The sequence below is a fragment of the Anolis carolinensis genome, chromosome 5 (assembly GCF_035594765.1).
Source record: "Anolis carolinensis isolate JA03-04 chromosome 5, rAnoCar3.1.pri, whole genome shotgun sequence".
NCBI classification, from domain to species: Eukaryota; Metazoa; Chordata; class Lepidosauria; order Squamata; family Dactyloidae; genus Anolis; species Anolis carolinensis.
In genome coordinates this window covers 106,126,768-106,152,137 of record NC_085845.1, presented here as the reverse complement: position 1 = coordinate 106,152,137, position 25,370 = coordinate 106,126,768, and the positions used below count along the sequence as shown (strand labels likewise).

The following is a 25,370-nucleotide window of genomic DNA, read 5'->3' as shown; positions in this document are numbered from 1 at the left end:
TGGTTTACGCTCTCGCTGTTAGCCCCAGCTTCTACCAACCCAGCAGTTCGAAAACATGCAAATGTGGGTAGAGCAATAGATACCGCTCCATCAGGAATGTAAGGGTGCTCCATGCAGTCATGCTGGCCACATGACCTTGGAGGTGTTTAGGGACAACACTGGCTCTTTGGCTTAGAAATGGAGATGAACATAAACCTCCAGAGTCAGACACGACTAGACTTAATGTCAAGGGAAAACCTTTACCTTTACTTATGATTGCTATTTATTTCCAAAGGGATTTGTGCCCAGAGACTGGGTGCAGTTATGTCCAGTAGGGATCCTTCCAGGAGAGGAACCCTGGCTGGAAAACGAACTTCTCCTCATTCAGATCAAGGCATGGAAAAAAGTTTAAGTTGAGGAACTGTTTTCAGTGACTTAAGGCAGGAAATGGGAAAGATTTCCACTTTCCCCTTATTGAAGTAACAAGAGAGAAATTGCAAAGCCTCAGATTGACGCCCCCCCCCCCCCAACCTACTGCCTCATCACACTACAGCAGGCATGGGCAAACTAAGGCCCCGGGGCCAGATGTGGACCCTGGGGTGCTTACCTCAGGCACTCTTCATTTTGGCATAAGGACACAGTGACCTGCAGCAGCTGAGAGCCCTCTGGAGCACTCTCAGCAGCCGCGTGTCTCGCCCTCCTCCCTGCATAAGGATAGTGAGAGCGGCCCCAGCCCTATGACAGAAAACAGCTCAAGGAAGCCAGATGGGAGCCCTCCGGAGCACTCTCAGCCACCTCCTGTCTCACCTTCCTCCTGACATAATGTCAAGCGAGCAGCCCAAGGATGGGGAGGAAGATGGAGCAGTTGCATGTCCCGCCTTCCTCCCAGCTTAAGGATGGGGCAAGCAGCACCCTCCTTATGCTGTGAGTAGGAGCCCTGGGTGGTTTAGTTGGTTAAAGCCTTGTGACTTGAAGGTTAGGTTGCTGACCTGAAGGCTGCCAGGTTAGAATCCAACCCGGAGAGAGCACGGATGAGCTCCCTCTATCAGCTCCAGCTCCATGCTGGAACATGAGAGAAGCCTCTCACAAGGATGGTAAAAACATCAAAACATCCGGGTGTTGGGAATCATCCTGGACTACTCAAGTCTAAATGTAGTCAGCTAGATGATAGAGTTAGATTGAGAGAATCCTTTCCCAAAAGCATGCCTAAATAGAATTCACCATTATTTCCTGCTTCCCATCCTATTTAGGTAAGCCCACCCTTTGATGTTTCTAGAAATGTGATCTCTCCAAGGGCTTTGACATAACTTCCCCCAATTTGGCCTTTTGGAATATTTATGGCCCTAGAGAAGATCAGCCCCATGAGGCTTGGTTGCCATTCCAGCTTCCTGCTTTGTTCGAGAGAGGGCGCACCTCTGTCCTCTAATAGCCAAGATGTAGCTATCTAGAGCTTTGTTATTTTAATCCATCTATGTGTATTAGAACTGGATAGATTAGATAGTTAGGTCCAAACCTTTTCTATCATTTTCTACCATTTTCTATGGATTTCTTTTTACCTCAATAAATGCTTTTAAACTTTAAAGCTAACTTTGCATCCCTTTGCCTTCCTGATGACACAGAGGCCTTCCAAAACTCACACTGCGTAAGTCTCACCGCTGCTGCAATTTTTACTCTGCTATTTTAATGGGAATTTACCTCATAAAGAGGGTGATTAGAGCTTAACCGCTCATCCATTCCCAACACCGGGCATTTCCTGGGCAATGTCCTTGCAGATGGCCAATTCTCTCACACCAGAAGCTACTTGCAGTTTCTCAAGTCGCTCCTGACATGAAAAAAAATGCTGTGAGGACACCCAGAGAATGACCCAGGCCCTGCCCTGCCCCCTCCTGGCCCCACCCTCTCCCGGGCCCTTGTGGCCCGACCCACCCAGCATGCAAACTGCCCCACTCCCACCCAGCCCTCCCGCCTGGGCCCAAGGCAAAAAAGTTTGCCCATGCTTGCACTAGAGCATGAATCCAGTTTAAATGTGGTTTCTGTTGGGAAATCATCTTGGACTACTCAAGTCCAAATGTAGTTAGATAGATGATAGAGTTAGATTGAGGGAATCCTTTCCCTGTTTTCCAAAGCATGCCTAGACAGGCTTTACTGTGTTTCACTCTATCCTGTTTACGTCACATCCCTTACTTTGAAGTTGGTAGAAATGTGAATCTTTAGGGACACTAACTTCCAATTGGCCAGAGTGTCTTTTATGGCCCCAATAAACTGGGCCATGGGTTGGAACCATTTTGGCCTTCTTCTCCCTTTGTTCTTCAAACTAACAAGCAGCATCCTGCCATCTCTCCTGGCAAGATGTAACAATGTAGATGTTTGTTATTTTTCCTTTCTTATTTTTTCTTAGAATCCAGTCTATAGTAATCTAGACAGCTCCCAAGCCTTTCTATCTACAATGGAGTTCTTTTTACCTGAATAAATACTTTTTGAACTTTTATTGAGACTCTGCAGTCCATTGCAATCCTAAAGGCTTCTCTTGCTCACCCAGTGTAAGTAACTGTTGCATTTGAAAGCTTTGCTTTTGCTACTCTGCTGATTTTGGTGGAATCTCCCCCAGAGAGGGTTAAATTGAGTCTAACCGCTCAGAGATTACCATAACAGTTTCTGCCTCCTGCAGAATTCTGGATTTTTTAGTTTGGTGAGGCTCAGGTCCTGTCTGTCTGAGCTGTTTAAAGCCCCCTGCCTAAAGTGGATTTAAAGTGGATCCAAGCCCTAGTGTAATGCGGTCCTTTGTCAGTGTCAGGCCCGTAGCCAGGATTTTGATTCGGGAGGGCCTGGGATTTTTGGTTTGGGGGGGGGCTGAGTCTGGGTGAGGGAGGATCTACCCTAGCAAACCTTTTGTATTGTTATCCCAATATCCCCATGAGATCATGATATGAATAAACATAACAGTTTAAATAATAAATGTAAGGCTTTTTCGCGGACCACCCTGAGAATTTCAGGCTGAAGTCCCTCAACCCCCCCCCCCCCACATGCCTGGTCAGGGTAGACACCTATTGCATTGGGCTGCAGAATAAAATGCATCGCCAACTCCTGAGTGTGTGTTTGTGTCCCGGATGGGCGGGAAAGGGTTAAAGGCTTGGAGCCAATCCGAGGGCGGCCCGAGAGTGGAGCCCGGCCCAATGGGAGCGCGCCCGGCCCTGGAGCTGTCAGTCACTCATCGGCGAGGCATGACAGCCGGCCGCGCGAGAAAAAGGCAGCGAGCGGCGGAGACAAGAAACAGAGAGGGAAGGAGGGAGAAAGGTGGGAGGGAGCAGCGTAAACGAGCGGAAGAGCCTTTAATGGGAGGGCTGCGCGGGGCGCCGAAGGGTCCTGCTGCTGCTGCCTCTGCAGTTGCCATGCGTTGGCCCAGCTGAAGGGCGCCTCCAGAAGCCCCATGGCCCTGCGCAACGGAGGAGGAGAAGGAGGCAGCGTCCCTGCCCCGACGCCCTTCTCCATCCAAGCCATCCTCAACAAGAAGGAGGAGCGGGGCTTCATGCACAGGCGGCTGCAGCTCCCGCCTCCGCCGGCAGGGGGAGCCCTCGCCAGCCCCGACGCCTGCTGCTGGAAGCTCTTCCATCACCACCACCACCAGCAGCAGCATCCCGCTTTGGGGCCCTCCGCTCAGGCTGCTTGGGACTACGACTCGGCCCTGAGCGAGGAGCGGGAGGAGGAGGAAGAGGACGACGAGGAGGAAGAAGAAGACGAGGAGGAGGAGGAAGAGGAAGAGGAGGAAGGCGCCCTGCTGAGGCCTCGCCCCGAAGGCTCCGTCAAGGACGACGCGGAGCAGCCCGACGGATCCTCAGGTAGGCAAAGATCAGTGGGTGGCGAGGAAATTCAGCACGGAAGGAGTGCACGGAAGGAATCCTTGTTTCCACAGGGAAAGAGAGCCCTTGCCTCCCCTAACATTAAATCTAGTCCTGTCTGACTCTGGGGGGTGGTGCGCTTAGTCGAAGAGCACGTGTTGTCCGGCTTGACTGCATGGAGTGCCCTTACCTTCCCGCTGAAGCGGGACCTATTGATCTACTCACATTTGCAGAAGCTGGGGCTAACAGCGGGAGCTCACTCGCAAGGCTGTAGGCAAGGGGGGGGGGTTAGTGGTTCAACCCCCCACATTTTTCAGATTTTTTAAAAAACTGGTTAACTCATGATTTTTAACTGATTAACTAAATCCTCAGGAGTGTCCACTAAAGTTTATCCATGGAGTCTGATTTCTCAATTATTTTGGAACTACTCCTCATGATTCACTAAAAAAAGTGTCACCCCACCCCCCCATTTTTTCTGGCTATGGTCCTGCTCACTTGAACCTACCGATCTACACACGTTTACATGTTTTCGGACTGCTAAGTTGGCAGAAGCTGGGGCTAATAGCGGGAGCTAACTCCTACTTATGGATCTACTCATATTTGCTCGTTTCTGGACTGCTAGGTTGGCAGAAGCTGGGGCTAATAGCGGGAGCTCACTCCTACTTATGGATCTACTCACATTTGCATGTTTTCGGACTGCTAGATTGGCAGAAGCTGGGGCTAATAGCGGGAGCTCACTCCTACTTACGGATCTACTCACATTTGCTCGTTTTCGGACTGCTAGGTTGGAAGAAGCTGTGACTAATAGCGGGAGCTCACTCCGCCCCCCCCCCCCCCCCAATTGGAACGGCCAACCTTTACGTCAGCAAGTTCAGCAGCTCACCGGGGCTCGGAACTCGCTAGAAGTCCCTAAAAGCTCCGCTGATTCCTCGCCTTGCAGCTTAAAGGCAAGTCGAAAGAGTCTGAAACTACATTACAGCTACTCTCTAGCTACAATGATCCTATTTGCAAAGGACTCTTTAGTTAAGAACGTGGTGAGACAACAGGAAGTGAGAGAAATCTGCCTCTAGGAAGGGAAATTCACTCCTGGAAGAGATATTATCACCCCCTCCGAAGGGAAATTCGCTCCTGGAATGGTTGTTATCACGGGGAAAGGGAGAGTCGTCTCCACTTCAATGGAGATTCATTTCCACAACAAGCCATATTTGTCAAAACGCAGTTATCCCTGAGACGGAAAGTGAGGTGATTTCTTCTGAACAGGCCGCACAACAAACACGACAGGGATGTGAACTATGCTATGCTGTCCAAAGCTAAAAATATGTTGTCGAAGGCTTTCATGGCCGGAATCACTGGGTTGCTGTGAGTTTTGCCAGCTGTGTGGCCATGTTCCAGAAGCATTTTCTCCTGACGTTTCGCCCACATCTATGGCACGCGTCCTCAGAGGTTGGGAGGTATATTGGAAACTAGGCAAGTGGAGTTTATATATCTGTGGAATAATGTCCAGGGTGGGAGAAAGAACTCCTCTTTGTTGGAGGCAAGTGTGAATGTTGCAATTGGCCACCTTGATTAGCATTGAATGGCCTTGAAGCTTCAAAGCCTGGCTGTTCCCTGCCTGGGGGAATCCTTTGTTGGGAAGTGTCAGCTATCCCTGATTGTTTCTTGTCTGGAATTCCCCTGTTTTCTGAGTGTTGCTGTTAATTCACTGTCCTGATTTTAGAATTTTTAAATACTGGTCATCGGGGTGGGAAAAAGAAATCTTGTTGGGAAGTGTTAGCTCTAAAATATAATATCAGGACAGAACAACACTCTGAAAACAGGAGAACTCCATACATGAACCAAGCTGGACATATCATATTATTTGAGAACACAGAAATGCTGGACCACTCTAACAACTATCATGCCAGACTACACAGAGAAGCCATTGACATCCACAAGCATGTGGACAATTTCAACAGAAAGGAGGAAACCATGAAAATGAACAAAATCTGGCTACCAGTATTTAAAAAAACTCTCAAATCAGAACAGTAAATAAAGAACAATACTCAGAAAACAGAGGGATTCCAGATAGGAAACAATCAAGGTCAGCTAACACCTCCCAACAAAGGATTCCCCCGGGCAGGAAGCAGCCAGGCTTTGAAGCTGCAAGGCCATTCAATGCTAATCAACATGCACACTTGCCTAAAACAGACAAGTGTTCTCTCTCCCACCCTGGACTTTCCACAGAGATATAAACCCCACTTGCCTACTTTCCAACAGACCTCGCAACCTCTGAGGATGCCTGCTATAGATGCAGGCAAAACGTCAGGAGAGAATGCTTCTGGAACATGACCATATATCCCGGAAAACTCACAGCAACCCAGTGATTCCGGCCATGAAAGCCTTGGACAACATAGTCTGAAATTACATTATAGTTACAAAAATCTGATTTGCAAACACCTCATCGTTAAGAACGTGGTGAGACAAAAGGAAGTGAGAAAAATCGACCCCGAGGAAGGGAAATTCACTCGTGGAAGAGTTATTATCATCAGGAGGAAAGGGGTGGGGGGTCGCCAATTCAGTGGAGATTCATCCTTGTTTCCACAACGTGCCACACTTGTGAAAACCCAATTATCCCGGGGAGGGAAAGTGAGGCTACCTCTTCTGAAAGGACACGAGCAGCAACAAACACCACAGGGCTGTGAACTATGCTATGCTATCCAAAGCTAGTGTGCGTGCGCGCGTGCGTGCGTATACACACACACACACATACACACACATATACATATATACATATCTACGCATACATAGATACACATTTTCACATTTTTGACTTCAAAAATGTACCTGTACTGACTTACAAAAAAAAATCTAACTTAAGAACAAACCTACAGAACCGATCCTGTTTCTAACTTATATGGATATGGTCAGCTGTAATAGACTGGTGCAATGCAGTTTCGGACAAGTCCGTTGGGTGGGAAGAAAAGGAAAGGAAAGGAAAGGAAAGGGGAGAGGAGAGGAAAGGAGAAAGAAAATGAGAAAAGAAAGGAAAGGAGGTAAAGATAACAAGGAAGGAGAGGAGAAAGCAAAGGATAAAGGCAAGGCAAGGAAAGGAAAGGAGGAAGAGAGGGAAAGATAGCAAGGAAGGAAAGGAAAGGAGGAAGAAAGGGAAAGATAGCAAGGAAGGAAAGGAGATGAAAGGAAAGGAAAGGAGGAAGGAAGGGAAAGATAGCAAGGAAGGAAAGGAAAGGAAGGAAAGAAGAAACGAGAGGAGAAAGGAAAGGAGAAAGGAAAGGAAAAAAGAAAAGGAGGGAAAGGAAAGGAAAGAAAAGGAGAAAGGAAAGGAGAAGAGAGGAGAAAGAAAAGGAGAAAGGAAAGGAAAGGAAAAAGGAGAAAGGGGAAATGAAAGGAGAAAGGAGAGGAGAGGAGAAAGAAAAGGAGAAAAGAAAGGAAAGGAAAAAAGGAAAGGAGGGAAAGGAAAGGAAAGAAAAGGAGAAAGGAGAAAGGGGAAAGGAAAGGAGAAAGGAGAGGAGAGGAGAAAGAAAAGGAGAAAGGAAAGGAAAGGAAAGGAGAAAGGAGGGGAGAGGAGAAAGAAAAGGAGAAAGGAAAGGAAAGGAGGAAGAGGGGGAAAGATAGCAAGGAAGGAAAGGAAAGGAGGAAGAAAGGGAAAGATAGCAAGGAAGGAAAGGAGATGAAAGGAAAGGAAAGGAGGAAGGAAGGGAAAGATAGCAAGGAAGGAAAGGAATTCTTTCCTCCCAATGTGCGCGAAGCAAGCAATATCGTAGCAGACGTCAATGCTGACTAATTGCAGCGAGGAACACAACTGTGTGTCCTTCTTGGGGTTTTGGGATTTCTTTAAAAATTGGGCGCTTCCCTTGAGTACTCCAGTGACTGGACCTCAGGTTTCCTCTTGACATTAAGTCTAGTCGTATTTGACTCTAGGGGGTGGTGCTCATCTCCATTTCTACTCCGAAGATACTGCTTTGCTCACATTTGCATGTTTTCGAAGTGCTAGGTTCGCAGAAGCTGCGGCTAATAGCGGGAGCTCACCCTGCCCCCCGGATTCGAACCACGACCTTTCGGTCAGCAAGTTTAGCAGCTCAGCTATTTAACCCGCTGAGCCATCGGGGGCTGGGTCTACACTGAATGTACACTGCTATATAATGCAGTCCCTGCATTATATTGTCAGTGTAGCCCCACATAATACAGTTTAGCTGCGTCTAACAGTATTTTAGATAAATCTACGCTGACCATACAATGCTGTTCCAAACTTCATGATATAGTCGTGTGGATCCAGCCAGTCTCAACGTTATCCTAAAATGTGTTTGGCTTCGAGGCTTCCACCACTCCACTTTTTCAACGACTAGCTACTTCTCTTTAGGACGTAAAGCTTGCTAAATACCAGTATGGATTTCCCCCAGTTTTCTAGTTTTGGGGATACCAGACCTGAGCACCTTTCCTCTTTTATCAAAGCTTGGCGCATTTATGAACGGACAAAACCTATAGCATTTAGCTTTATTCTCGTGTCCAGGTCTGAACTCTTATACACGGATCTGATCCCAGATTACACTATGTAACACAGTTTTTGTTCGTGGGTTATTTCCTAATTGATCTATCATAAAAACATGGGAAAAGTTGACTCAGCTACAAAAACTTTGTTTTTGGGGAACATCCTGCATCACATTTTGCTATATTTTTCAATGAATATTACATAGAGTCTCAACCAATTCAACCTCATTTGTTTGTGGAGGACATAAAAACGAGGTTTCTGGAGTGTAGCAACTACTTTCAAAATAAGTATTGCGCAATTACACAGGAATAACTCTTTCAAGCCAGGAAGAGAAATATTTTCAAATTGTGTAACACAGGCCCCTTCCACACAGCTGAATAAAATCCCACATTATCTGCTTTGAACTGGAATCTATCTCAGTGTGGACTCAGATCACCCAGTTCAAAGTAGATATTGTGGGGTTTTCTGCCTTGATATTCAGGATTATATGACTGTGTGGAAGCACCCATAGTGTTACGGTCCTGCCACTTCAAAGTGCCCTTAAAGGAGATAGGAGATCACTTTCACCTGCAGCCTCAAAGTCCAGCTAGTCCAAGTTGCTGCCATGAAAGCATTCCTGAAGGAGGCCCATCCAATCTCTTGTTGTTGTACAGCCCAGATGCAAGCCTCTTGCGGGTTTCTCTGAGAGTGAGAGTGTGTGACTCACCCAATGAGCATCAGTGGTGAGGGGCGACTCAGTGGCCATCTGTCGGGGTGCTTTGATTGTGCTTTTCTTGCATTTGGGTGGTGGTGGACTGGATGGCCAATGTAGACTCTTCCAACTTTTATGATCCTATGAACCCCGGTCCCCCAAAGAAAGAAAGTGCGTGCCATGGCCTTGCATCACTCTAAATCATCTTCTATGACACTATGAGTAACTTGGAGGAAACATATCTGTTCCAGCTTTGAAAGTGTTATTCCTGTTTAATTGTGCGGCAATGACTCTGAAACTAGTTGTTATACTCCAGAAATTTTGTGGTTTTGTGGCTGCCGCAAACTATGTTGAATTGGGTTGCTGTGCGTTTTCTGGGCTGTATGGCCATGTTCCAGAAACATCCCCTCCTGACGTTTCGCCCACATCTATGGCAAGCATCCTCAGAAATTGTGTGCTCTGTTGGAAACTAGGCAAGTGGGGTTTATATATCTGGAAGGTCCAGGGTGGGAGAAAGAACTCTTGTCTGCTTGAGGCACGTGTGAATGTTGCAATTGGCTCCCTTGATTAGCATTGAAACGCCTTGCAGCTTCAAGGTCTGGCTGCTTCCTGCGGGGGGGGGGGTCCTTTGTTGGGAGGTGTTAGCTGGCCCTGATTGTTTCCTGTCTGGAATTCCTCTGTTTTCTGGTGTTGATCTTCATACTGTCCTGATTTTAAAGTATTTTAATACAGTAGAGTCTCACTTATCCAACATTCGCTTATCCAACGTTCTGGATTATCCAACGCATTTTTGTAGTCAATGTTTTCAATACATCGTGATATTTTGGTGCTAAATTCGTAAATACAGTAGTTACTACGTAGCATTACTGCATACTGAACTACTTTTTCTGTCAAATTTGTTGTATAACATGTTTTGGTGCTTAATTTGTAAAATCATAACCTAATTTGATGTTTGTTAGACTTATTCTTAATCGCTCCTTATTGTCCAACATATTCGCTTATCCAACGTTCTGCCCATTTATGTTGGATAAGGGAGACTCTAATGTACTGACAGCCAGATTTTGTTCATTGTTATGGTTTCCTCCTTTCTGTTGAAATTGTCCACATGCTTGTGGATTTCAATGGCTTCTCTGTGTAGTCTGACATGGTGGTTGTTAGAGTGGTCCAGCATTTCTGTGATCTCAAATAATATCAGGACAGTAAATAAAGAAAAACACTCTGAAAACAGGGGAATTCCAGACATGAAACAATAGGGGTCAGCTAACACATCCCGACAAAATATTCCCCAGGTGATGAATTGCAACATTCACACTTGCCTCCAACAGACAAGAGTTCTTTCTCCCAACCTGGACTGTCCAGAAATATATATACCTCCCTTGCTTAGTTGTTTATGCTCCAGAAACTTTGTTTACGTGGCTGCCACAAACTATGTTGAATTGGTTGAGACTCTCTTGAGATATTCATTTCATTCATATAGGGTGTCCCGCACAAAGAAAGTTTTTACAGTTTCATAAACCTTTCCTATTTTTTTGAAAAATAGAACCAATTAGTTAATGGCACTTATAACCCGCGGGGGGGGGGGAATCGTGTTACCTAAGGAGACTCCACCGCCTTGGTTGGAGCCTTGCGCTTCCTTCTTGCTGCTGAATTCGAGAGGAAGGTGATGGCGGAGCCGGGACAGGTTGAAAATACCTGTGATAGCAAAGGGGACAGTCTGATATCTTCAGGGCAGAGACCTTCTCGTTTACGGGAGTGGGGGGAAGATAGCTTTCCTGACTTTTCCAGCGGGACATATGTCTCCAGAAAGCTTGAAAGTTTGCCTGGAGTCCACGCCGGCAGCAACGCTAGGCTTCCTCCAGTCGGTTTTGTGCTATTTGTGAGACTGCCTTTTCCTCCGCTTCCCTTCGAGCAAGGCACCGTTTTGCTAGTTCCCGGCGAATTCCTGAAGGAGGCCGCCTTCTCTGGCCTTTTTCTCGGCCTTCCTCGCAGCTTGGGCTCCGTCCACGGTTTCGCTTCATGCTTTCGAGGAAACGGCGGCGCCGAGAAAAAGCCCGTCCTTTCCCGCGGCGGCTGCTCTGCTTCAGCCCCACCGAAGAAGCCTTGTCTTGTTTTCACAATCCGTATCGTTTTAAATAATATTATATTATTGCATCGTCCAAGGCTTTCACTGCTAGAATCACTGGGGTGTTGTGTGGTTTCCGGGCTGTATGGCCGTGTTCTAGCAGCATTTTCTCCTGGCGATCTTCTAAAGATGCTAGCCACAGATGCAGGCGAAACGTCAGGAGAAAATGCTGCTAGAACAGGGCCATACAGCTCGGAAACCACACAACACACTATAATATAATATAATATAATATAATATAATATAATATAATATAATATAATATAATATAATATAATATAATATAATATAATATAATATTTATATAATAATGGTGTGTGGACGCTGGAGAATATCTTTATATTATTTTATATTATATATTATAATATCCTGGCGATCCTCTGAAGAGACCAGCCACAGATGCAGGGGAAACGTCAGGAGAAAATGCTGCTAGGACACAGCCATGCAGCCCGGAAACCACACAACACACTATAATATAATATAATATAATATAATATAATATAATATAATATAATATAATATAATATAATATAATATAATATAATATCACATCATATCTTATCATAGTGTTGGGGGACTCTGGAGAATATATCTAGTATTATATTATATTTATTATATTATATCCTGACAATCTTCTGAAGATGCCAGCCACAGATGCAGGCGAAATGTCAGGAAAAAATGCTGCTAGAACACGGCCATAAAGCCCGGAAAATGCGTATAATATTTTATAATATTATTATAGGGTATGTGGGCTCTGGAAATATCTCCATTTATTATATTATATTATTACATTACATTACATTACATTATCCTATAGTGTGTGTGAGTTCTGGAAAATATCTCTATATAATATAATAAATAATATATAATGTAATGTAATGTAATGTAATGTAATATAATATAGAGATATTTTCCAGAGTCAGCTTAGTGTAGTGTAGCGTTATTTTCCACTGCTTCCGAATAGCCATCTTTTAGGTCCTCAACTAGGGACCTAAAATATCGGTTGCCAGAAGACAAAGGTGGACCCATAGTTTTAATGATTTTATTATTATTATTTTTAATTAATTAAAATGGCAATACAACATAAAATTGAGTTGCATACAGTAATAACATTGGAACGTCTAGGATATTGTCCAGCGACTAGATGATTTTCAACGTATTGCTTGCTCTTGGGCAAACTCCAGTTGTTATTTTTGCTTTCCAGCCTGCAGAAACCTATCTCCACTAATGGCAACCCAATCACACAAAAATTCTTGCTGTTTTGGTTTGTTCTTGGGGCGCCGATTCGGAAAATGGCATTGGATACACCTATAGGAGACTGCTGTAGAATTTCTTTGGCCCCCATTGAAGTCCAAAACACCTGGAGGGCCCAAGTTTGCCCATGCCTGATCTACATTATCTTATTTGATCATCTGGATTATATAGCAGTGTAGAAGGGGCTCAAAAGCTATAACTATATCTGGTTATAGTGGTTCTATGGGAGCAGATGGAGAATGCTGTATGGCATATTATGCATCTCAAACAGTAGTACTGATAGGGGGAAACGGGTGCCATTTTTGGAGTCAGCAAGTCAATTTGAGGCACCAAAATATGTGTTGGCCAGTGTGATATTTGCAAGCTACTATAGTATAGGATTTACTTCTGTGTTGACTCACAACCCTTCTGAACCATGCTGAGCCCTGATGGCGCAATGGGTTAAACCCTTGGATTGCTGACCTAAAGGTTGAGTTGCGGACCTCTAGTTTGTGATGGCTCAAAGGCTTTCCTAGCAAGATGTGTGTTCAGAGAGGGTGTTGTTCCAAATCGGGACTCGGGACAATTTATTATAGGAGTTAGTTCGGAAAAGGCTTGTCCTAGTAGTAGGCAACAATGCGGGATAATTCGGGGATTGATTCATCACAAAACCCCGGGATAGTGATGAGTGATGAAGAGTGAGCAAAGGCCCCAAGGCGGAGGAAGCACCCAAAGGGAAGTTTCTAAGGCCCCTTCCACAAAGCTGAATAAAATCCCCACATTATCTGCGTTATTATCTGATATAAGGCAGTGTGGACTCAGGTATTCAAAGCAGATATTGTGGGATTTTCTGCCTTGATATTCTGGGTTATATGGCTGTGTGGAAGGGTCCTAGGGGGGAAAAAAGGGAGGGGACCACCCACAACTAAAAGGCTGTCATAGTATAAGAAAAAACATGATTTTAGTTTTATATAAGAGGGGAAAAGGTACAATTAAAATTATTACAATAGTAATACAAGGTACATTTTAAGTGCACGCAGGAAGATATCGAAACTTCTATTACACTATGTAACACGGTTTTTGTTTCTGGGTGATAAATGCCATTTCCTAATTTTTTAAAATCCCTTCTGGTGTAAGAGAATTGGCCGTCTACAGAGACGTTACCCAGTTTCCCCCGAAATGACCTATCATGATTTTTCAGCATTTTTGAGAATGCTCGAAATATAAACCCTTTTTCAAAAATAAGCCCTATAGTTCACTTAAAAAGTCAATTTGGAAAAATAAGTCTGCCACTGAAAACAAGCCCTAATGCATCTTTGGGAGCAAAAATTAAGATAAGACCCTGTCTTATTTTGGGGGAAACAGAGTAGCTAGGGGGCTTCTCTCACTTCCCTGCGAGCTAGAGCTGACAGACGGGAGCTCACCCCTTCTCGGGGATTTGAACAGACAGTCTTCATCAACCCAACCTTCAGTCCAGCCAGCACAAGGGTTTAACCCATTGCGCCACTGGGGCTCATTTCCTAATTGATCCTATTATAAAAAGAAATGGAAAAACTTGATTAAACTGCAAAAACGTTGTTTTGATGGGACATCCCGAAGCACATTTCTGCTATAGTTTTTCCATAAATATCTTATGTAGTGTCAACCAATTACAGGTCATTTGTGGCAGCCACAGAAACTAAGTCTCTGGAGTAGAACCACTAATTTCGAAGTCAATCCCGTACCATTAAGCAAGAAATAACACTTTCAAAGGAGGAACAGAAAAAAAATCAATTTTATGACATAGTGTTATTGATGACCTTGTGTTATAATCTATAGTTGATAATAATAATAAACTTTATAGACCACCCTATCTCCTCAGTGGTGCAGCAGGTTAAACCCGCTGACGTGCTGAACTTGCTGACTGGAAGGTCTGAGGTCGAATCCAGGGAGAGGGGTGAGCTCCCGCTTTTAGCCCCAGCTTCTGCCAATTTAGCAATTCAAAACATGCAAATATGAGTAGGTCAATAGGTTCCGATTTGGTGGGAAGGTAATGGCGCTCCATGCAGTCATGCAGTCATGCTGGTCTATGGACAATGCAGGCTCTTCGGCTTAGAAATGGAGATGTCTAAACTTAATGTCAGGAGCAAATCTTTACCTTTACCTAGGCCTGTGGGTGGGTGGGTGGGGGGGGGGTGTTAGGGGTTCAACCCCCCCCCCATTTTCAGGTTAAAAAAAACCTGGTTTACTCATGAATTTTAACTGGTTAACCAAATCCCCATACTAAGTCTATGAGATGCAAAAAATTAAGAGCCCCTCCAGAACTTTAAGCACTATCTATAACAAATATTGACAATTTATTCACAGGCCTGTAGCAGGCCATTTTTTTTCTGGCTACAGCCTTGCCTTTATCTATCTCCCCTGAAGGGACTCAGGGCTGTTTCCAAGAAATATTGCAACAATTCCACGCCAATAGAAAACCATACAAACAGGTTAGGTCAGGACAAGGCGCATTAGATAATACAAACAAGCTATTTGATGAAAAATAAAATAAGAAAATAAAAATAAAATAAAAACATCTTAAAATACTGAAACCCTGATAAAACACACTAAAATAGGGTATAAAACCGACTACATCGAAGTACTAAAATGGACCTAATCAACTGTAAAAGGACTGGGCGAGGGGCAGTGCAAACAGGGTATCACAGGGCCAAGGAAGTGGAGGAAGTGAAGAACAGAGTATACTCCCAAACTCCACTAGCTAGTTGGAACATCCAGGTTTTCAGTTCCCTAAAGGAGGACACCTGTGGAAATCCTGAGACATAGGGTGAAACTTTCCAACTAGGAACATTTTTTTCTTCCACATTTTGTTGCACAATGAAATTAGTATTACAATAATACTGACTACAAGATACATTTTCAGTGCATGCAGTAATCCTATTGGAATTTCTATTATATTTCCAAGCTACTAAAATACCAAAGGATAGTTTCTGACCTTGAAAGGGGGGGGGATATGTTTGGGGAGGAGCACTTGCCATTGGACAAGATGACACTTTTGTTAGAAATAGCAACCTTCTACAAGCCTCCTCTACTTGTTATGTATGTAATTGAGATTGCTTCTTATATTGTATGTATATATATTGGTATGCAGTTTTTCCCTTAGCTCTGTTGTTTGAAGTTGCGGGAGGGACTACATATCATGTGACCCTGATCTTAGAATATTCAGAGTGAGACTCCATTTAGAATGGTTTGAATTAGAAGTCAGTTGGAATCAGTTAAGTCAGTGAGAAGCCAGATGAGGCTTGAGTCAGTTTGAGTTAGAAGTCAGTTGAGGCTTGCGTCAGTTTGAATTAGAAGTCAGTGAATTCTGTTGATGTCAGAGCAGGAGTATAGTCAGTACTCAGTAAGATGTTCAGTAAATATATGGGTCTGTTTGCAGTAGATGTATAGTACAGTATTATATAGTTGATATATTATTCAGTTAACATGAAACCAATAAGCAATGTACCTGTATATTGGATATATGAAATTTGTAAGTAAACTAACTATGTTAACTTTTAATGAAGACTACTTATTTTTGGTCTCTTGAGAGGATGATTTAATAGCAATATATTTTATGGGAGAATAGATGTTTTGGGCAACTGAAATAACACTTCTGAAGATCTGCTATATATTTTGTGCATTGGCATGCCTTTGTTCTAACAGTTCAAAGAGAAAACCAGGGATTTCAGACTTACCACTAAGGAGAAGATTGACTCAGCTCTTTTCAGGAGTATCATGCTTTACAAAAGGTTACAATCTCTGACAAGGTCATGTCTTTCCAAAAGGTTATGATTTTCCAAATAATGAAAATACAGTAGAGTCTCACTTCTCCAAGCTAAACGGGCCAGCAGAAGCTTGGATAAGCGAATACCTTGGATAATGAGGAATTAAGGAAAAACCTATTAAACATCAAATTAGGTTAGGATTTTACAAATTAAGCACCAAAACATCATGTTATACAACAAATTTGACAGAAAAAGTAGTTCAACGCGTAGTAATGTTATGTTGTAATTACTATATTTATGAATTTAGCACCAAAATATCATGATATATTGAAAACATTGACTACAAAAATGGCTTGGATAATCCAGAGGCTTGGATAAGCAAGGCTTGGATAAGTGAGACTCTACTGTAGTACCAATTCATCTCCAAAAGAGTCACGCATCCAAAAGCCTGTGGAGATTCCTGATTTCCCCAACAACCTTGGCCATTGTACTTAAATATGTTGGGGGAGGGGGCACTTGCAATTAGGCAAGCTGATATCATAGAAAAAGGCCTCAAACATGTATATATTAGTTATCTATCTAACTGAGATTGCTTATTATATTTTATGTATTGGTATACAGTTTTCCCCTTAACTCTGTTGTTAGAGGTTGTGGGAGGGACTACAAACCACATGACCCTGATCTTATTGGAAATAACTACACCCAGTCTCTGGGTTCGCATATATCCCTTTGTAAATAAATGACTATCATAACTTATTCAGCGGTCTGAATTACGGCTCTTGCATAAGGTCGGGTACATAAGGAATGGCATGGGCACTTTGCATTGTTTTAAACTTTGTATATTGTATTTTATGACTGTTTTAACTGTTTTAACATTTTAGTTCATTGTATATCAGTGTGAGTCCCGTGAGAAGGGCGGGGTATAAATGATTGAAATAAATAAATATTGAAAAGGAAAAATGATGTTATATCTGCTTGGCAAATGTGAATTTTCATGGTAAATCAGCTGTTAAACTGAAGAACCATGTCTTTGAACTGCCAAGGACAAAGACATGCCACTGCAAAAATATATTTAGTTAGCAGAGGATGGTTGTTTCTTTGAAGCTGAAATTGCAGTTGCAGATGTCCAAAAGATATACCCTCCCTTGAAACCTCTCAGTTTAAAATATGCACTAAGACATTAAAAAACCAAAGTTTTATTTGAAAAATGACATATCTTGTTTACTCACAAACATCTTGTATTAATTCACCATACAGGCACATTTCTTATTAAAGTTCAGTTATAGATAGGATGTAGTTCTCTCTGTGTTGAATACACAGGGTATAATTTTAACAGTCCATAGTCTTTAGGTATAGTTGTACTCACTAAAGTTCCTAAGTCATACTTCTCTATTGAAGTTCAAAACAGCAACATGTATCCACTTCCACTGTGATGCAGACACGTCCACCTCCAATGATATTCAGTAGGCTGACTACAAAATGGAGTCCTGAGTTTGAACATGCTCAGTATAATCACATGTCTATAACCCATTGGTTCCCAGCCTGTGGCCCCTGGACCACCAGTGGTACCCAAGAACCAAAGGAGAGCAACTGGGTTCTCGACAGCAAGCCTCCTGACTGTTGCTTTTCCTCCTCCCTCCCTCCCCCTGAGTTGAGTTGTTCCATGTGGTACCTGGAAGCAGAGGTGCTTTGTTGTTTTCGTTTTTAGGCCTGTTCCTGGGGTTATTTGGGGTGCTAATTCAGAAAACTGCATTTGATAGACCACATCAGCTCTAGATTATTAAATATGGTTTTCTGTGAGTGACTGATGGTGACTACTGGATGGCATATGTTCTGTATCAGAAACTAGAGCTGATGTGGTCTGTCCAATGCAATTTTCTGAATCAGCACCCCAGATAACCAAGCTGAATCTTTTGGTACTAGTGTTGGAGCGTGGTTCTTGGTCAAGTGGTCCCTAGTCAAAAAAAGGTTGGGAACCACTGTTATAATCCCTCCCACACCAAAGAGCTACATTCAAATGGTAAATCAACATACACATAGAATACAGGTTAACAAATATTTGTTGTCAGTCAGTTGCTTCCTCATGGACCAGCCCACTCCAAAGCTCCCTGTCTGCGGTGGCCACCCCAGCTCCTTCAAGGTCAAGCCAGTCACTTCAAGGATTACACCCATCCATCTTGCCCTTGGTCGACCCTTCTTCCTTTTCCTTCCATTTTCCCCAGCATTATTCTTTTCTCCAAGATCTCCTGTTTTCTCATTATGTGGCCAAAGTACTTCATCTTTGCCTCTAATATCCTTCCCTCCAGTGAGCAGCCTGGATTTATTTCCTGGAGTATGAACTGGTTTGATCTTCCCTTGGTTCAAGGCACTCTCAGAATTTTCCTCTAACACCACAGTTCAAAAGTGTCTATCTTCTTTCATTTTAATAGAAATATATATTCATAACCTGTTAAGATTATGATACCAATATAGTTAGATATTGGTGCAGAGCAGTAAAAATGCAGAAGACTAGGGGTTTATGTGAGCAGAGGTAAAAAGAAAATAAACAATAAGACAAAATAGCCAGCCTCCCTTTCCCTTTAAAAAAGTCATGCGCATAAAATAAACATCAGAGACATCAAAAGTAAAATAGTAAAAAATATGTTTGCTCACAATCTTGTATGATGATGGTCATACAGGTAAAAACATCTTAGTTTCAAAAGAAAAGAACAGTTCATGATACTACATCTCTCTTAACAAACAAGAGCAACATCGGCATGGCATGGCATGGTCAAGAAGGAGCGAAGAGAAAGAGACAGGAAGAGGCATATGTACATCACTTCCTGTGTGTCCCCAGAAAGGATACTCCCATTTCCCACATCACATGCAAAAACCCTTAAATGTTGTCATCAACTTTGGAATGCAGGTTGGCTCAGGTTACTAAGCAACAAACATAACTAATTACATAAACTATCCCACATTGACAATGCATGCATGATTGCTTAGATAACCCAACACACTTAGCCTTCCTTATGGTCCAGCTGTCACATCCATAGGTTATTATGAGGAATACTTTAACACTGCGGACCTTCCTTTCCAGTGTGATGCCTCTATTCTTCACTATTTTATCGAGGTTGGTCCAAGAAGTAAACGTCCTGCATCTGCAGTAATCTTCCTTCCTAGAAATACAAGGTCTATCACTGCTTCCACGTTTTCTCCCTCTATTTGCCAGTTGACAATCAGTCTGGTTGCCATAATCTTGATGTTTAACTGCAACCCAGCTTTTGCACTTTCTTTTTTCACCTTGGTTAGAAGGCTTCTCAGCTCCTCCTCGCTTTCAGCCATCAGAGCAAATATACGCGTTATATAAAAAAATATATAGCAAATATATACATTAACAAACGAACCGTGAAAGGCTTGGGAGGTTGCTATTCCCAACAGATCTTAGAATGTATTGTTGTTGAAGGTTTTCATGGTCTGAATCTCTGGGTTGCTGAGAGTCTTTTGGGCTGTATGGTCATGTTCCAGAAGCATTCTCTCCTGACGTTTTGCCCACATCTATGGCAGTCATCCTCAGTGGTTGTGATGTCTGTTGGAAACTAGACAAGGGGGGGGGGTGTTTATATATCTGTGGAAGGTGGGGGGGGGGGGGAAAGAAAGAACTCTTGTCTGTTGGAGGCAGGTGTGGAGTTTTTTTAAACCTAAAAAATGGGGGGGGGGGGTTGAACCCCTAACCCTCCCTCCTTGGCTATAGCCCTGTCTCCTACTTCCTCCACATTTCCTCCCTCTATTAGTTATCATTCAGTCTGGTTGCCATAATCTTGGGGTTTTTTTAATGTTTAGCTGCAACCCAGCTTTTGCACTTTCTTCTTTCACTTTGGTTACAAGGCTCCTCAGCTCTTCCTCGCTTTCAAAGCAAATACGTTATCCGTAGACACCTCCTAGGTCATGTGGCCGGTATGGAGCACCCTTACCTTCCCGCTGGAGCGGTACCTATCTATCTACTTACATTTGCATGTTTTCGAACTGCTAGGTTAGCAGAAGCTGGGGTTAACAAAGGGAGCTCACTCCGCTTCTGTCCGCAAGTTCAGCAGCTCAGCGCTTTAACACACTGCTCACATTATATATACAGGTAAAGGTTTCCCCTGAAAGTCCAGTCGCGTCCAACTCTGCGGGTTGGTGCTCATCTCCATTTCTCAGCTGAAAAGCCGGCGTTGTCCGTAGACACCTCCAAGGTCATGTGGCCAGTATGACTGCATGGAACGCCGTTACCTTCCCGCCAAAGTGGTACCTATTGATCTACTCACATTTGCATGTTTTCGAACTGCTAGGTTGGCAGAAGCTGGGGCTAACAGCGGGCGCTCATTCCGCTACCCGTATTTGAACCTGCGACCTTTTGGTCCACAAGCTCGGCAGCTCAGCGCTTTAACACACTGCACCACCGGAGGCCCTTATATATACCAATATAGCTATATATCATTTTGCCCCGTGACAAAGTGCGTTAAAGCACTGAGCTGCTGACCGAAAGGTCCCAGGTTCAAGCCCAGGGAGCTGCGTAAGCGGCCGCTGTTAGCTCCAGCTCCTGCTAACCTAGCAGTTCGAAACCATGCCAATGTGAGTAGATCAATAGGTATCGCCCCAGCGGGAAGGTAACGGCGCTCCATGCAGTCATGCCGGCCACATGACCTTGGAGGTGTCTACGGACAACTGCTCTTTGGCTTAGAAATGGAGATGAGCACCACACCCCAGAGTCAGACATGACTGGACTTAACGTCAGGGGAAACCTTTACCTATATAGCAAATATATACATTAACAAATGAACAGCGAAAGGCTTGGGAGGTTGCTATTTCCAACGGAATGTTCAGAGTGAGGCTCCATTGAGAATGCGTTTGAATCAGAAGTAGTTGGAGTCAGTTGAGGCTTGAGTTTTCAAGGGTGGTGATGTGAGGGGGGGGGCGTAGGAAGGGGGTGTATAAAATCTCTCTATGCACTGGATTGCTCCCCTCCTGACGCCTCCCTTGCCTCTTTCCCCATCCTTTGCCTCCCTCCCCAGCAGACCGCAGCCGCCTGGAGGACCCCAACGAGGAAGAGGAGGAGATCGCGGCGTGTCCTCGCAGCCGCGGGGCCGGACAGTGCAGCCAGGAGCTCCCTGGAAGGGAGAAGGAGGCGGCGGCGAGAGAGGCGGCGAGAGAAGCTCCAAGAGCATCCTCCTCTTCCTCCTCCTCGTCGTCCTCCTCTCCGATGGCAGCAGCCCCGCCGGCGCCTCCGAAGGCGAGGAAGAAGCGCTCGCGGGCCGCCTTCTCGCACGCGCAGGTCTTCGAGCTGGAGCGGCGCTTCAACCACCAGCGCTACCTCTCCGGGCCGGAGCGGGCCGACCTCGCCGCCTCGCTCAAGCTGACCGAGACCCAGGTCAAGATCTGGTTCCAGAACCGGCGCTACAAGACCAAGCGGCGACAGCTGGCCGCAGACCTCCTGGCCTCCGCGCCCGCCGCCAAGAAGGTGGCCGTCAAAGTCCTGGTCCGCGACGATCAGCGCCAGTACCACCCGGGGGAGGTGTTGCGGCCCCCTCCGCCGCCCCCGCACCCTCACCCGCCGCTGCTCCACCTCCCGCCGCCTTACTACTACCCCTACTACTGCCTGCCCGGCTGGGCTCTCTCCGCCTGCGCCGCCGCCGCCGCCGGGGCCTCCCAGTGACCCCCAATACACAAAGACACCCTCCTCCAACTTCTTGGGATGCTTCCAGACAATCCGGACCTCCCCCTTTCCCCTCCTGAAGCGCAAGACCCCCACCTCCTTTCCTCCCTGGAATTGGGTGCCCCCTGATTCTAAGACTTTCGCCCCACATACAGGGCTCCCCCCGGAGAAGGACCCTCGGGAGCCTTGCCAGTTCGAGCACTTTGCGGTTGTATGGAAATTGTTCTTGTGACGATAATTATTGTTATTATTTTTATATTCAATGTGAATATCTTATTCAGGCCTTTTTTGGGGCGGGGCGGGGAAGGGAGGAATCTTAATCGCCCTCCAAGTGCCTTTCTCTCCTCCTTTCTCCTCCTTTTCGGAGTCTTGCTCTGGATCTATACTGCCCTATACCCCCGGGACTTAATCTCAGATTATCTGCTTTGCAATGGGGTATATGAGTCTGCACCAGGCATGGGCAAACCTTGGCCCTCCAGGTTTTTGGGACTTTTTAATTTATTTTATGTAGGACATTTATATCCCGCCCTTCTCACCCCAAAGGGGACTCAGAGGGTGGCATCATTCCATGCCCGAACAACAATCATTAAAAGCAATTAAGCAACCATTTAAGGAGACCCCAGTGGCGCAGTGGGTTAAACCCTTGTGCTGGCAGGTTGCTGACCTGAAGGTTGCCGGTTGGAATCCAACCCAGGAGAGCGGGGATGAGCTCCCTCTATCAGCTCCAGCCCCATTCGGGGACATGAGAGAAGCCTCCCACAAGAATAGTCAAAACATCTGGGCATCCCCTTGGCAACATCCTTGCAGACTGCCAATTCTCTTCCACAATGATGGTAAAAACATCAAAACATCTTGGCATCCCCTGGGCAACTTCCTTGCAGACAGCCAATTCTCTCTCACCAGAAGCAACTTGCATTTTCTCAAGTCGCTCCTGACATAAAAAAATCATTTAAAAACAACATAGGTAAACATTAGACGACTATTGTGCATAGATCTAAAGCCAGGTAATCAGATTCATCAATCCAAAGAGGATTGCAACTATATTGCACAGGTAATTATGCTGGACCAAATGCTTGCTCCCAAAGCCAAGTTTTCACTTGTTTGCAAAATGTCAGGAGGAAAGGGGCCGATTTAATCTTACAGCCCAGGGACCACCACTGAAAAGGCCCTGTCTTTCTTTGCCTCCGGGATGGTTCATAGAGAGAGATACCTTCTGACAGGTGACTTGGGCCAGGCCTTCAGGGGTTTTATAGGCCAAGACGAGCACTTTGAATTGTGCTGGGTAGCAAACTGGCAGCCAGTGGAGCTGATGCAGCAGGGGGGGTTGTGTGTTCCTTGTATACAGCTCCCATTAACAATCTGGCTGCCTGTTCAGTGGTTCCCAACCTTTGGGCCTCTGGGTGTTTTGGACTTCAGCTCCCACAATTCCTAACAGCTGGTAAGCTGGCTGGGTTTTCTGGGAGTTGAAGTCCAAAACACCCAGACTTCAAAGGTTACCCCAGGTAGAGTGCTTTGCAGTAGTCTATACGAGATGTCATAACCAAGCCAGACTTCCTAAGGTACTTGCGTAACTGGCAGCTGGTAGGCTGTTAGGAATTGTGGGAGTTGAAGTCCAAAACACCTGGAGGGTCAAAGTTTGCCCGGGCCTAGTCAACACTTCCACATAAATTGGGAAAAGCAGACAATCTGGGATCCGATCTTGGGATATTGGGCAGTGTAGATCCATCCTCCGGAGGTCCCAGTTCAACCTTCGTGCCTTTCTCTTTTGGAGAAGATCTGCACTCCTTATTTCTCTCTGTCTGCTCCCCACCAATTGTGAATATGTGTTTGTTCATTTCTTCCATCTGTATTTCTCCCTCTGTGTGTTTATTTTTAATTTATAAAGTTCAGTTTAACTCTTGGGCTGCTGCTGTCTCTGTTCTTAGCTTTCCGTGGCTGTGAATCCAGGGAACGGTTTACAGGGCAAAGGGCCGTTTTCTGAGTGATGTGTAGAAGCTAGAAGCAGAGCCAGCCCTAGGTAATTTTCAAGTGTAGGTGAACAGAATTTTGCCCCCCCCCCCCAACCAATCACTGAAAAATAAAAACGTTGGATAAGCGAAAATGTTTGATAAGGAGGGATTAAGGAAAAGTCTACTAAACATCAAATTACATTAAGATTTTACAAATTAAGCACTAAAACATCATGTTTTAGAACAAATCAACAGAAAAAGCAGTTCAATAACTTGCGGAGGCAGGCCACAGGAGACAGGAGTTGCCTCAATGGCACCCCCAACAAGATGGCGCCACAGGCAACTGCCTAGTTGGCCTGGTGGTTGAACCGCCTCTGGCTAGAAGGGATGTGTTGTGGAAGGCTTTCATGGCCAGAATTACTGGGTTGCTGTGAGTTTTCCAGGCTGTATGGCCATGTTCCAAAAGCATTCTCTCCTGATGTTTCACCCACATCTATGGCAGGCATCCCCACTTGCCTTGTTAGAAACTAGAAACCTGTGGAAGGTCCAGGGTGGGAGAAAGAACTCTTGTCTGCCTGAGGCAAGTGAGGCAAGTGTGAATGTTGCAATGAATCACCTTCATTAGCATTGAATAGCAGCTTCAAAGCCTGACTGATTCACAATCTCTGAAGATGCCTGCGATAGATGTGGGCGAAATGTCAGGAGAGAATGCTTCTGGAATATGGCCATGCAGCCCGGCAAACAGACATTCCGGACATGAAAGCCTTCGACAACACAAAGGCCTGACAGTTAGGAACGGGGTGAGATCATAGGAAATGAGAGAAATCCATCCCTGGAAAGTGAAAAGCATTCCTGAAAGAATTACGGTGGGGAAAAGGGGTCTCCAGTGAAACTTAGCACCAATCCGTGTTTCCACAACAAGCCAATTTTGTCCAAATCCAATACTCACAGGGAGAGAAAGTGAGGCGAAGTCTTCTGAACAGAGACACAGGCAGCAAGACAAACACCACAAGGTTTTAACCCTTCCCTATTCTATCCAAAGCTATCCAAAGCTTACAAGTACATTGTTTAAAACTAATTCCAGCCTATGTATACTGTATATATACTTTGAAAAACAAAGGACAAAAGGGATCCTCTCACCTCTGCAGGAGTCTACCCTATACCATGTTGCTCTGGACATCTCTACATAGGGACCACCAAACGCAGCAGCATTGCCCAGGCATGAATCAAGGAACATAAAAGGCATTGCAGACTAACTCAACCAGAGATGTCAGCCATAGCAGAGCACTTGATGAACCAACCTGGACGCAGCATACTATTTGAGAAAACAGAAATGCTGGACCACTCTAACAACCATGTCAGACTACACAGAGAAGACACTGAAATCCACAAGCATGAGGCAATTTCAACAGAAAGGAGGAATCCATGAAAATGAACGAAATCTGGCTACCAGTATTAAAAACTTCTAAAATCAGGACAGTAAATAAAGAACACCATTCAGAAAACAGAGAGATTCCAGACAGGAAACAATCTAATATAAATGTATATATACATAACCTGTTAAGATTATGATACCAATATGGTTAGATATTGGTGCAGAGCAGTAAAAACGCAGAAGACTAGGGATTTATGTGAGCAGAGGCAAAAAGGAAAT

The 25,370-nt window shown here is 44.7% G+C and overlaps 1 protein-coding gene across 2 annotated transcripts; it reads left to right on the top strand.

Annotated features, from left to right (window-relative positions):
* Nucleotides 1-3,204: 3,204 nt before the first annotated feature.
* On the top strand, nucleotides 3,205-23,667 carry nkx3-2 (NK3 homeobox 2). Of its 2 annotated transcripts, none has more exons than XM_062982096.1 (2): nucleotides 3,205-3,815; nucleotides 21,130-23,667. In XM_062982096.1, exons 1-2 carry the CDS (start codon nucleotides 3,407-3,409, stop codon nucleotides 21,765-21,767), a joined length of 1,047 nt encoding a protein of 348 aa, XP_062838166.1. In that variant the 5' UTR covers nucleotides 3,205-3,406; the 3' UTR covers nucleotides 21,768-23,667. The 2 variants fall into 2 exon arrangements, with proteins under 2 accessions (XP_062838166.1, XP_062838165.1); XM_062982095.1 differs by having other exon boundaries at nucleotides 21,127-23,667.
* Nucleotides 23,668-25,370: the final 1,703 nt, after the last annotated feature.